Source organism: Alexandromys fortis, unplaced genomic scaffold, assembly GCF_014885135.2.
Source record: "Alexandromys fortis isolate MF-2015 unplaced genomic scaffold, M_Fortis_MF-2015_v1.1 scaffold_98, whole genome shotgun sequence".
Lineage (NCBI taxonomy): Eukaryota > Metazoa > Chordata > Mammalia > Rodentia > Cricetidae > Alexandromys > Alexandromys fortis.
Window position 1 is genome coordinate 475392 of NW_026068002.1, and position 14229 is coordinate 489620.

General features: G+C 42.8%; 1 protein-coding gene across 1 annotated transcript in view; it reads left to right on the top strand.

The window, feature by feature from the left end:
- The window catches only part of Col4a4 (collagen type IV alpha 4 chain), a 116061-nt gene that overhangs the window by 78695 nt on the left and 23137 nt on the right, over positions 1-14229 (top strand). Inside the window, exons 27-34 of the mRNA XM_050161052.1 lie at positions 274-570; positions 1146-1289; positions 2852-2959; positions 3829-4010; positions 4845-4908; positions 5980-6054; positions 10021-10128; positions 10687-10794. Of these exons, the coding sequence (XP_050017009.1) occupies positions 274-570; positions 1146-1289; positions 2852-2959; positions 3829-4010; positions 4845-4908; positions 5980-6054; positions 10021-10128; positions 10687-10794 (1086 nt within the window). The remainder of the gene's footprint in view (positions 1-273; positions 571-1145; positions 1290-2851; positions 2960-3828; positions 4011-4844; positions 4909-5979; positions 6055-10020; positions 10129-10686; positions 10795-14229) is intronic.

Sequence of the window (14229 nt, forward strand, 5' to 3'; positions counted from 1 at the left end):
CCTCCTCCTCCTTCTCTTCCTCCTCCTCTTTTTCTTTTTCCTCCTCTTCCTCTTCCTTCGTCCTCTTCTTCATCCTCTTCTCTTTTTAGAGCATATATACTACAGTCTTTGGTTTTCATCTTTGTATCTTTATATTTTTAAAAAGAACAAACTGTACAATCTTCATTCATCCTTTCAGGGGGATAAATATTCAGCTGATCTATGCTCCCTTTTTCATAACATCCAGTAAAACACATTTTTAGGCAGATGCAGAGTTGCTCCTGTCAGTTTAACTGATTAGTATTGTTTTCTCTTGTTTAATGTGCCACAGGTTTAAGCTCTGTAGAATATGTTTTTCCTGTGAATGTTTGAAGAAAGTTCTAAGTTTTCCAGCCTCAGGGCTATTGTGCTTTGTCCCAGGGGCCCCAGGTTGGAAAGGCCAGTCAGGAGACATGGGGCCTCCTGGACCAGCTGGGATGAAGGGCCTCCCTGGCATCCCAGGCCTCCCAGGAGCAGATGGTTTCCAAGGGCCTCCTGGGACTCCAGGCCCCACTGGAGACGATGGCCCACCTGGCCTTCCAGGCCCAAAGGGTGAGTAGAGCTCTCCCAGTAAATCTCCCAAATTCATCAACTCCAACTCAAGTGCCACACGAAACTTCGTAGGCAAGACTTACACTAACAGAATGTGTTCGTTAGCTTAGCTTGGCCCTGCTCTTTTTTTCTCCGCGTTAGCCTTTCTAGTGACAGAATGTTCTGACTTGGGTAAGTTGAGAAAAAGCCTGGGGACGTGTTGGGGTTCACAGGAAGAGGCACCCCAGCTGACAGGACCAGGCAGTACCGATGATATCACTAGGTCAGGGATAACACATTTCATTTCGGATGGGCCCTCCCTCTACCCTTGTCCTTTCTCTTGGTGCTCTCAAAACATGGTGGGCTCCGCCCCCCCAGAACAACAGTGCAGTGCGTGGACATTAGGTCTATAGACCAGCGAAATAGGAGTGGGTGGAAGAACACGGATGTTTGAGACCAGAGTCAGACTCAAATTAATGACTTACTTTCAGCATACAATGTTGGGCAGAATTTATATCACTGGATGACCAGGGACCTGAAAGAACCACACTAGCCTCAAAGTGCTTCCCTAAAACTCCATGTTCTCATTTGACCAGGACACCCAGGGCCGCCTGGCTACCGTGGTTTTCCAGGAGAGAGAGGAAGGTCAGGCCCAGATGGACAACCTGGAAGAAAGGGAGAAATTGGAGAGAAGGGCTGGCCTGGCTCCCAGGGAGACGTGGGAGAGAAAGGTGCCAAAGGCAAGTGGGTTTAACAGCACTGGGGTGGAGGACTGTATGAGCCTGTTCCAGTGTTTGGTTAAATGTTATTCATGTGTCTCTGGATTTCTTTGGTTCTATGGTGTCTTAGGAATTCATTTTCCTTGCCTTGCAATCTTGTCACATATAACTAAGGTAAATGAATACTCGCATGTCAGAGATGCTAACAACAGGTCCTTAATGCATTGATTTATAAACACGGGGCTTCAGAGACCTTACTCTCCAGGTGGTCACTCTCTGTAAGATGTTTCAGGCTTTGGAGGCCAAATGACCTCTGCCACAACAAAACACCTTGACCTTGGCACACGAAACCACGAGGGTCAACGCACAACCAAGATAAAATTGAAAGTTGCAACAAAATTTCAGTTGTGGACAATGAAATTTGATTTGTATATAATTTTCATAAAATATTGTTCAGGGTTTCAAATTTTGAATCCTGCTCCCCTTAACCATTTACAGCATAGATGCTTTCTTTGGTCTCTGAGCTGCTGCAAGAGAGAAAGTAGCGTTTCTAGCAATAAAATCAATGCTTGAAAGTCTTTGGAAGGAGTTTTCAACTCTTCAAGCTCTCTGGCAAAATGGCCTCCAGTTTTATTCAAATGACCCTTTCTTCTCATTGTTTTTTGATTCTGTCGTTATTTTTTTGTTTGCTTGTTTTATTAGCTTATAAACTATTTACACAGAATTAAGGAATTTAACATGATAAGGATCAAAAATCTCTTTGCTATGTAAGACAATTGACATTTGCAGGTGCTTCGGGTCACACTATTAGTCACTCCACAAAGAATTAATTAGATCAAGGCTAATGCTGCACTTGTAAACACCCCCAAAATGAATGTTCTCTGAGGAAAATCCCCCCCACAGTGCTTGCCAATTATCACTGTATAAATACGTCCCTGGCACCCATAAACACTCTCACTACTGCTAATAATAATAATAATAATAATAATTACTAATAATAATAATTACTAATGCTGTAGCCACAGATTCACAGAATTCCCTTTTAACCAGACCCTCCCATCACATTGGGCTACTAAGCCAGTCTCAGCAGTGCTTGGGCACGACAGTGTTTCCAGATAAGCTGGGGTGTGTGACCCAGTTCCCACTTTTTGGAAGTCCCAATGTGGAGAACCAGATTGAAATATGTGTTTGTCCTTTTAACGTATGGAGCAGGGAAAGAAGGGTTGTGAGGTAGAAAGGTACGGGCCACTGGACTCGTGTGTGGATGATCCAGCTTCTATAGAATAAGCAAACAGTCTTCGTGGACGATGACATTACAAATGTCTTAACTCACAGAGGATCCTGGGATATTTGGGATAAATATAGCAGATTTACCGAGTGTACCAAATGCATCCCGGTCCCAAGGGTGGACAAGTGGTGACCAGCGGGGAATTTTCAGTCCCTGGGACTGATACTGAGGGAGCCGTGAATACAGATTAGTGGGGGTAGGTGGGCTTTATAAAGGAGGTGACATGCCATGGAAGATGAGTTACATGTGCAGCGTGCATGTGTTTGTGTTTCTCTCATATAAATAACATTTACAGGAGACAGAGGACCTCCCGGTGATGCAGGAGAAACAGTCATCATTTCCAGAAAGGGGGAGCCTGGGGAAACTGGGCAGCCAGGAGATGATGGGTTCCCAGGACCGAGAGGTAAATGCTTGAGGTTTTTCAACCTTATCAAATAAGTTGGCATTTTATAGATCATTCAGGCAAGCCAGTATGTTAGGCAACTTACCCACTAATAAGAAAGTAGGAAAGGTCATTTCTTAAATGTAATTACACTCTGCCAGCTTTTCCAGTAACATGTTGGCTTTTCCACGCTAAAAATAGTTGGAGTTGATATGTATTTGTAGATGTGGATCTTCCACACTGGGATCAAGACAAGGTACACATAAATTACTGCCTCCAGGCTTAAACCCCCTCCATTTGGGAAAGCAGACATGAATATCTGGGGCTGCCTGTGTCATTTTGACCAATCTCTCTCAAACTAGAGTGTGTATATAAATCCCCCTAGGGATCTTGTTTAAACCCCAGATCCTGAATCTACAGATCTGGGCTTACCAGGGACCATATTTTTCTAAAAAGCACCCTGATGACATGCTGCTAGTCCTCTGAAACATGGCAGGGTAAGGATTTTTGTCAACTGAATTTGTTTTCTTTCTCAAGTTCAGGGTTAATCTGCTTGGGTTATGTCCTGGGTTTCTGTTTAGCTAGCCATTAGGAGAAAGTGTTTTAACTTCTCTGGGTTGAATTCTTCTTTGTTTGTAAGGTGTATATCCTGTAGCAAATGACCTTGCCTGGTCCCTCCTTCTACCCATGGCTTCCTCTCTATTTCTGGCAGCTCCTTTCATAGTGAGGCTGCCAAAGACAGAAACCACAAAGATGTGGTTTTGAACAGACGCCAGCACCCCCAGTTTCATTGTCTTCATCTTTTACAAGTGGAACCGAGGCATTCAATATTATCTCCACTTAGTCTAAGATTTCAGCCAAGGGATTTGTAACACTTCCGACCTCAACAGGTGATAAAGGAAGCCCAGGGATGCAAGGGGGAAGAGGAGATCCCGGAAGAGATGGAGTACCTGGATTGCACAGAGGACTGCCTGGGTTAAATGGGCCTCCTGGGCCTCCAGGCCCCCCTGGCCCTCCAGGCTCACCTGGATTAAGGGGAGTCATTGGCTTTCCAGGATTTCCAGGTGACCAGGTGAGGAGCTGCCCCTATAAGAGGGAAGAAATAATCTCTTTCTCTTTCTGCTCTCGGGATCTCACAAAAATTCATAATTTGCCAGTACGTGCCCTTGTCATTTACGATTATTTGAGATTAAGAGGTAGCACGAAGATAAAAGGAACCTTCCAGAAGCTTATGACATAACTGAAATTTCCAGCCAGTGCTCAGAACTGGCTGTCCTGCTGTAGATGAGCAAGTCATGTGATTCACATATTCCAGCCCAGGTTTAAATAACTTGTAGAGACTTGCCTCTTGACTGATGCTTTATTGGGGAAAAAAAATCCTGGACTCTACCCAAATTCTGCTTTCCAAGCCTTCCCATCTGTTTGAAGATTGTATGTATTTCACTTTAAATGTACTTGGCCTTCGTAATCATAAGTAACATTCCTCTTGAGAAACCAAAAAAATATAATAAAGTAGCTTGTAACACACTTCTGGAAAATGTATAAAGTGGTTGGCTTTCCATCTTTTGGAATAAAATGGATCTTTAAAATTTATGCTACAGCACTACTTTCAATATTTTATTTTATGTCAACTGGTTTGATCAAACTGTAAATTCAAATAGTAGGACACGGTTACCCTTTGGTAATCATTTATATACAATTCTATGATTCTTGCTGGGATGGATAGCTCTAATTCTGAAGGAGTTTTACCAGCTTGTAAAACACAGACACAGTAAGCAATATTTCAAGCATTTTCCTTACCATTGTCAATCACAAACACCAAGTTGGCTGCAGAAAACCGCAGCATGTTTGTGCCGTTGCGTGGAAAACCCAACTAGGGTCTTATTTTTGTTCCATTAATTACCAGGGTGATCCAGGTTCTCCAGGTTCCCCTGGATTTTCAGGAGATGATGGAGCAAGAGGACCTAAAGGTATGACTTAGAACATGTTCACAGCTGTCAGGCTCAGAGTTCTGGGTGTTGTAACCCTGCGAGTAAACATCTTTTCAAGGATGAGGTGCATCACACTAGTTAGAATGCAGCAGCAACTCTTCCCAACAGAGGAACACTGAAGTTTCGATGGGCTCTCATTTTCCACCCAGGGCCAAAGGCCCCTAGATGGGATGCCTGAAGGCTCATCATGAGCCTTCCTCTCTGTGAAAGTCTAAGAAGCTGTCCATGTAGACCACTTCTCCGGTTGCATCCGGTGCAACCGGCCAAATCCTCATTTCTAGAGAGTGTCCACTTTGACTCAGAAACCCTGTGCTCCATAGGAACCAGCCACTCATTTGCAGATTTCCTCTGTTCAGTTATTGGGATTCTACTTGTAAGAATCACAGAACATGGATCCCCACCAGATATTAATTATTTACTTAATAATTTTCAAGCCAGATGTAACATATACTCGAATTATTTTTACCTTTAATTAAAGATAAAAAAGTTTCTTTTCTCTAAAGCGTCATAAGTTATTTCTTTTTCACGTTGTGGGGCATAGTTTCAGCCACAACTACTCAGCGACATTCCAATAAAACTTTATTTGTAAGCCTACCTTGTGCTCATAACTATATGGCCTTGTAAATGCAACTTAAATTGTACTCTTAACAAGTCAAGATCCTTTAAAAAAAAAGAGAGAGAAGTTTTATTTACTTTTTGGACAGACAAACAAACAAATATACTGAAGTTATAATAGCTTAAATGTTTTCAGACAACATTGAGAGATTTGACTGTCTTGGTAACCCCTATAGGCACCAGACATTTACGGGGCATACACACACACACACATGCAGGCCAAACACTCATACACATGGCGTCAATCTTTTAAAAATCATAAATCACATCTTCCATTTATATTTCTATTGTTCTTCATTAGGATCAAACATAGTTTTTAAAAAGTCCCCAGGAAAACCTGAAGCGAGATTGTGAAGACAAACACCATGGAAGTTACTTATATGAAGACTAATAATATTTTTCTAACTAATGCTCTTGGTATTGTATCACTCACAGGAAGCAAAGGCGACCCTGCCAGTCAGCGTGGTCCATCTGGTCTGAAGGGTGAGCCAGGTAGTCCTGGATACCAAGGTATAGATGCACATTTTTCCTACTCTAAGAAAGAAGACTTAATTTGAAACACAATGTAATTACTTTTACAGTGATCACTGGGAATTAGCCTATCAATATTTTCTTTACCATTTGCCCATTAATGTATATGTATCAAAACAATTCTGTGTGGCATATCTCACCCAGAAGTATATCAGGACCAGGCTCTAGGAGCCCTCAATGTATCCCTACAATGGCTCCTGTGACCAATAGCATCGGCACAGCAACACACTCCCTTCTGCCTACTCATATTGGATATTCAAAGTGAATATTCCACAAATTAAAATTCAGACTATTTTGCCACCTCTGTCATTTAAAATGGTGAAAGTTATACTGGAATCCATTCTCCCACTGATAGCAAGGAGCACACAGGTAAACAAGGTAGGTTGAAATTTGCACTTTGGTTTGGACCCTGTAGAAAAAATGCACCAATATTTAAAATATGCTTGCTTTTTAACACAGGAATTCTTCTGCTATGAGCATATCTGAAGCTAATAATCAGGAGAGTGCAAAAGATACACGCACAGGCGTATACACTGTATGGACAGAGTGAACAGCCACCTATGGGTGGCTGGTTAAGTCACTTTGCCCAAGTGTAATCAGTCAGTGATGGTTAGACTTAAATCTAGGCTTGGCTTCACATAGTTTCCCTGTAAACTAAGACTTTGTATTTAGAATGCCATTGTCAAATTTTGCTTTCTATTGCTGTGAAAAGTGCCATGACCAAAAGTAACTTCAAGAGAAAAGGGTTTATTTCATCTTATGATTTGTAGTCCAACATGAAAATAAGTCAGGGCAGGAACTCAAGGCAGGAATCTGGATGCAGGAAGCAAAGCAAAAGCTACAGAGGAACGCTACTTACTGGCTTTCTTCCCATGGTTTGTTCAACCTACTTTCTTACACAACTCAGGGCTACCTGCCCAGGAGTAGCACCACTCACAGTGGCCTGGTCCCTCCCACATCAATCATCAATCAAGAAAATGCCCCCACAGACTTGTCTACAAGGACAATCTGATGCAGACTTTTTCTCAATTGAACTTCCCTCTTCCCAGATGACCCCAAAACTAACCAGGACATCCATGCATCACCTTGAAGTTCCATTTGTCAGGAGCTCTGTTCTGTTTTCCAAAATAGACTGTCTGATGAGAACATCAAATCAAAGTCGATTGTGCACTGAAAACTCCACACACAGCGTCAGCTCTGGTGACTTCACTATTGTGAAGTCAGCCAAACAGTAAGATGTGTTCTTGTGTCAGAAACTCTGAAGACAAAATCTCCAGGCTCAAAGTAGCACAGATGGCACAAATGAGGGCCATTTTACGTGGCCTTGTATTTAAAGTTGAAGACCCTAAATCTAAGGTTAATTCATACTGAATCAAGTTTTCCCAGACAATATGCCTTGCCCCGCTTGACCTGGTGTCCTGCGGTCATCAGTGTTTAAATTGCTCTGGTTTCTTATTTGCTATGGCTTCAACTTAGAGTGTTAAAAATTGGTTCTGTTATTCATCAGCCCAGAGTTTGGATACGCTGTTTTCCTTGGCTAGGAATCCTCGCACTGCCCTAGAGTGACCACCATGAGGATGTATAGAGAGTAGCTAGTCCAGGATTATGTAAGATTGTACTGGGTCAACTCTAACCCCATCCGTGCACTTCATCTCCAAGGGAAATACAGTTCAAATTATTCCTGAAGTTCTGTTCTCAACACAAGTGTAACTTTGGGGTGCAGTTTTGAATACATGCTAGACCTGACAATGATGATGCCATGGGTCCCTTGCAGGAAGGTGTTTGGGATCAATCAGAATGCACAGAGCAGGGCTATGGGATAGTACATTCGATCCGTCAGCAGGCACAGGCATCAGTTGGTTCAGTGCTGTAACGAACGCTATCCTGCTATGGCTTTGGAAATGCAAAGGTGTATATTTTATTTGAAGATTCAGCCATCGATTTTTCAGCGTAGACTATTGGTTCACTATAAATTTCAAAGTTATACATGTAAATAAGCATATGGGGAAATAGCCATCTTTCTAGTAATAAAATAAATACAACTTAAAGTGCAATCAGCGATCTCTAGGGGAATAAAATCAATGGATTATATATTATTACACTGTAACAATACCCATGCATTATGTAATAATATTATATTACAAAAAAGGATTTATTTGATTGGCTTACACAGGAGAGTGTGGGCAGTCTGGCTACCTGATCATTGGAGGGTCTGAGAATTCAGTAGCTTCTCAATCTATTACGCTAGCGGTCTCAGCAGTCCAGATGCGACACTGAAGGCCTAGAGAATGCTTGAGGCAAGAACCACTCTGCATCTGCCCTGCACACTCAGTTGAAGAGGAAGACTCTTCCTGATAGGGGAGGCCTGGTAGAACCTCCAGGGTAGTTGTAAATGACCAAAAACAGGGTTAGCAAATGACCCCTCCAGCAGGTCCAGGTATTCAGGGTCTGTAGAGGTTCTACCTGTAAGAATCATGAGCGAGAGAAAAGAAGGAGACCAAGCAGAATTCAACTGTCAAGGTCTCACTTTATTAGGGTAATGGTTACAGCGTATATAGCCCTTGAATGAGGAACTTGGCTTGGGGTGGGCGGTAGGGGTAAGAAGGAACTTGGCGGGGTAGCAAAGGTCACCAGTCAGCATACCTGGTGTTTTTCGTGTAAGCGAAAACATTTTTTTGTGGTTCCATTAACAAACAGTTCTCAAGATAGTTGGGATGTGGGGCTCTCTGCAAACATCCTTAGGACAATGGTCCCTGCTATCACCTTTAGGACAATGGTCCCTGATAAGCAACCCAAAGTCTTCAGTGAGCACATGGCTCATTCTCAGGGTGCTGTTTGTAGGACTGTGGGAAGGTGGCACGTGGGTGGTGGCTGCAGGTGCAGTACCTTCTTCCAAACACAGGTAACCTGTCAAAAACCAAGTGCTGAACGGCCTGTTCTAGGAGGCATAGAGGGCAGCCAACATCTTCTCTGTGGGAAGTTACGGTCATGAGAAATGGACTGTTAGAGACTTTAATTTTTTTATCTTTTAGTATTTTAATTTAAGAGGCCCATTGAGCACAATGTGCAGAATTGTGAGGTGTAGAATTTCGTGAGGGTTGCTACAAGCACAACAGGGCAGGAGTGGACTTGTGTTTGTAGTGAGCCTTAGATGGTCTTTGAGACTGATTATTAATTATCTTGGCTGCCACAATGTTATTTCAGCAACATAGGAAGATTTATTTTTCAGGTAGACCTCCTGAAGCATTTCGGGATGGAATTCCACAATGGTTATGTTTTACTTTAAAATCCTTTAGAATTTAAAAATGTATTTTAGAAAAACCCAAATATCGCACTATTTACCAAGAAATTCTGTGCCTGAGATATTTTTCCTAAGGAAATAGTTCAAAAGGAGAGAACATGGTTAAAGATCTATAAAAGAGAGTGGGGGTGGGAAGTGGGTTCGTATGATCAAAGCATCCACCTGGGAAATTGTCAAAGAATAAATAAAAGATTATATATGTATATAAAGATCACTACGCACAAAAGCGAAAAGAATTAGAAGTACTTGCACAGCCAGCGGTAGGGGAAATTAGATTGATTAGTTTAAATAAAATTGAATCAAGAAGTTATTTGCAAATGATAAACTATGACAAGCTTGGAAAACTGCTTGTGATACAATACTAGTTTTAGAAAGAGAAAACAAAATTGTGGGGATTACTTGTATGTGGGTGTCCAGATGGAATTCTGTGGTAAGATGTGAGGAGGAATATGGGAATTTCCTCATCAAATTTTCCTCAATCATGTCTTTTTTACCAATCGAAAAGAGTTTAAACACAACAAACAAACAAACAAACAAACCACAACTGAGTGAGGCTTGAAGTTGGCTGTTAGCTGCCATTTCAAAGATCATTCTACACCTAATGGGATTTTGATCCTTCCTTTCTTCCTTCCTTCCTTCCTTAGGACATCCTGGGACCCCTGGAGAGCAAGGCTTCCCTGGAGATGATGGGCCTAGAGGACCACCGGGCAGACCTGGACAAGCTGGCTCTTCTGGACCACCAGGATATCCAGGTACCTTGCAAGAAGGCCTTGAAAATTCCTGAGCATTCCTGTGACTTGGTGTACTGGAAAGAGTGGTTCTTCACTTAGAGACTTCTGCTTCCCTGACCGTGGCTTCAGACAGGGCATGCACACTTACCCCTTCACTGCCCAAACCCAGTCCAGCTTCACAGGGTTACACTAACAACTTTACTCCAAGCAGTGTTGGCTAAGTGCCAGCTCTGCACCAGCCACAGAAGGTGACTGACAGAACAGGCAGGCCATTTCCTTTCATCCCTCTGTCATTTGTGAGGCTGTCTCCCTTCCCTAAAGCAATAACCCATACACAGCTCAGGGTCTTAATGATCCTTTTCCTTTCAATTCAGGAAGGAAAAAAAAAAACCAGCTAAACTCATGATTGGCAACTTCAACGGTTTTGAACTGTATCTTTCTGAAATTAAGCATTTGTCTACTTAGAGCTAAAATATCTAGAACGAAAAAGTGTCCCTGGTCTATTGAAAAGCATAGGTGGCCTTACATAGGGAATGCTACTTACGGTCATTATCTGGAAATCTTCTCTCCTGTCCCCAGGTGACCCAGGGATGCCTGGGCTGAAGGGCCACCCAGGAGAAACCGGAGACCCTGGGCCAAGAGGTTCCCCAGGAGATTTAGGGAGGCCAGGTCCTCCGGGAGTAAAAGGTAAGTAGGGAGAATACCCAGCCTTCCAGAGACCTCCAGCCCATGGGGGACAAAGCCATTGCTCCTTTCCTGGGCTTGTGGCTCTGCTTGATTGGGAATCTCTCAAGGATTCCACCACTAACACCCCCTCCTTCCACAGCTTGAGGCCATACTCATCTTTGCTTGCCTTCTTTCTTCACACTGGATCTTGGTTGCTCCCCTCCTATTGCTTCTGAGGGCCTGGTGCTTGTCTTTCTGTGCACGCCTGCCCCTTTGCCTCCACTGATAACCAAGCTCCTATTATGCCCTAGAGTCTGTGTTAGGTGTTGGGTGTCATTTTAAAGAAAATATGCATGATTCCAGCCTTCACGGAGCTATTCCTAAAAGAGCTAGGTCTGGCCTCCAATGCAAGAGCAGTTGGATTAACCGTCACTCTCCTAATAACTAACATGGGAGTCAGAGTTTCACATATGAACCCTGGGGAGACACGACCATGTCCAAACCACAGCACCAGAGCTGGCAAGCATTTGAACCCTGCGAACTGGTAAAAAAGGCATTAGGTAGTGATCTCCTATACCCCCAAAGGAGAAATTTCACAATTAAAGGCATGTTTGTCTGTATTCAGCTATTATAAATACCTTTATAATAAACAAATAAATAAAGTGAAAGCAAAACACCTTTAGAATCAGTCTTGAACTCTGTGGGTAAATTACTTGCTGGACAGAACAGATCCATTGGGTGATAAGATAGAAAGAGAACTCCCAGAGGCCCTGGGGTCACCCATCTAACCCGAGAAGGGCATGGTGGTCACACAAGGGAAGGAGGGCGGCACTCGGGTTCCCAGGTGTACTTGAACTAACAGAAATAGCTTGATAGCCATTCAGTTTTTCAGGCACTAGTTGCGATTAGAAACTTAGAATTGAGGGAATGCCCATTTCTTGAGTTACAGGATATCATAAGCACTCTCTGCCCATCACGTTTATAGAGCATATAGGGCAGGCTCCATTTTTGTAGATAAAATCAGAAGCACAACTTTTAACTTTGATAGTCCATTATGTGAAAGCAAAGCACAGTGAAAAGAATAAAAATGTTTCCAACACTGTGGGTACTGATTAAGAAAGCGTTCAGCTATAGGAGAGTGGTGGACACTGAAGGGGGAGGACTTTTAGGCGTTTGTCTGCATCAACAAACGCGTACTGATCATGGGGTGAAAAGACAAGAGGGCTTTCCAGAAAATAAACACACATAGGATTCTATTTGCTTTCTGTGTCAGATAGAGAAACACTTGCCTTGACTGCAGTTTTTGGCTTTTAAAGTTAACAGTGGTCTGATTATTTGTCTGGATATAATATAACAAGGTACATCACAGAATACTCACTATTCACAAATATTCATGGGTAGGCGGAGTTTGTCATCAGTATTGTGACCAGTTTGATTTCCAAATAACCGACACAGGGACAATATAAATTACAAATGCTTGGCTAATAGTTCAGGCTTATTACTAACTAGCTCTGGCAACTTAAATTAACCCATTTCTATTAATCTATGTGTTGCCAAGTGGCTCATGGCTTTACCTGTCCTCCAGCATGTCTTGCTCCTTCTGGTGACCTGCTCTGACTCCGCCCTTCTTTCCAGCATTCTCTCTGCCCTAAAATCCTGCCTAGCTATCAGCCAATTCGCTTTTAATTATCAATGAGAGCAACACGTTTTCACGATGTACAGAAGGATTATTCCACAGCATTCATGTTCTTAATTCATCTGTCTCCTGCCCTCTCATTGGTCCGCTTCTCCTGTTCTAGACAAACGCTTTGTCTGTGAGCTCTGTGTATACCTCTAGCACAAACCTGCAGAGGACTTTCTTACCAACAGACTATGATTTTTTTTTAAAAAAAAAAAGACCTTTTTTTTAAAAAAATGTCTTTGGTATCAGTTGATACACAATAAATTTTTTGGTTGGTGAATTAGTAGTTAGAAAGTAGGGGGTCTATAGTTCAAACAGCAGGTGAGGGCCAAGTTTTCCTCTGCACACCCTGGTAAGTTACGTCTCTCTGGCTCCATTTTCCTTCCTTTGGTCCCAGCTGTCTGCAGGTCAGTGGCTTATACACATGAATTAAACGCTAGTCAAAATGAAAGGACTTCCTCCAAGAAGAGTTAGAAACCACTCCTGGAATTAAACGCTTTGCTGGTTTGAAAATCCAAATTCTGCTTTTTCTCATCCTTTCTGCTCTTCACTCCTCAGCTATCCGAGACCTGCAGGGTTTCACAAGCAGCAGCGCAGGGTGTGTTTCTTGGTGCAATGCTGCAGACAGGGGAAGTTCTCCTTTGGAAATTTCCGGCACACTCAAGCATTTGCTGGCAACCAGATAACATACTAGGAAAAGCTCTTGCTAGGGCGTCCAATCTCTTGGTATCGTCTCCGTCTCCGCTGACATGTGTAGTAATGTGAAAACCAGAAGTGTGACAGCTTTACTGTTCCACACGAAATGATGAGGCCGTGGTTCTGAGCTTTTCCTCTGGTTGGTGCTTGTGGACACTTCCTGCCTCTGGCAACCCTTGCAGATCTCCTGGCCTCTTCTTTGGCATCAACATTCTTCCAGTCTGGAAGGACTTGCTGGGGATCCAAGAGAAAACATTTACCATTGTTAAGGGCTCTCCCTCCATGGCCTTTCAATTCCACACAACAGGGAGCATGTCTGAGTGCCTGCAGGTGGCTGTAATATGTTCTTTCTTCCTTTTTGAACATTTATCAAATACCTTCAGTATGACATCGCTTCAAAAAAAAAAAAAAAACACACCAAAACAACTAATGGGTGTGAACTTGGTTCATAATAAAATTCCTTTAAAGAAGTTGCCAATTTCCACCCAATGTGCACTGAGAGACTTTGGGAGGAAACAGATCAAGGGGCATTTACTCCCTCTGCAGACCCTTGCTGCAGTGCCTCATTGCTACCACTCGGGGACGCTGTTTCATTGCACAGGACACAGTAAATGATCCAGCCAAATGGAACAAAACAAAACAGTGGGATACATTGTTAAAACTCAAAACATCTCAGCATAAATCCATTGTTGCGGGTTTTTTGTATTGATGTAAAAAATGAAGCAGGATCCAGCAGAAACACTTTGAGCAGAGAAACTAAATATTTGAAATATGTTCTGAGTGAGGCAGGGGAACCAGCTCTCTTCTTTGAACAAACCAGCTGCTGAACTCTGATTTGTTTGCTCTGTGTACACAGACCCTATGGAATTTTGAGTCCTGCTTGTATCCAGTCAGAATTAAACGTTAACTTAGACACACGATACAATCAGCGTGATCGCTGGCTCCTAACTACGTGCTTTCTCTAAAAGGGAAACACGCCATTCTCATTGTACATCCACACAACACAAGGAGGATGAAAACCTACTGAGAGTTATCTGCTGTGTGGCCATGGCTGGTAGCGAGCAACATACTTCACTTTT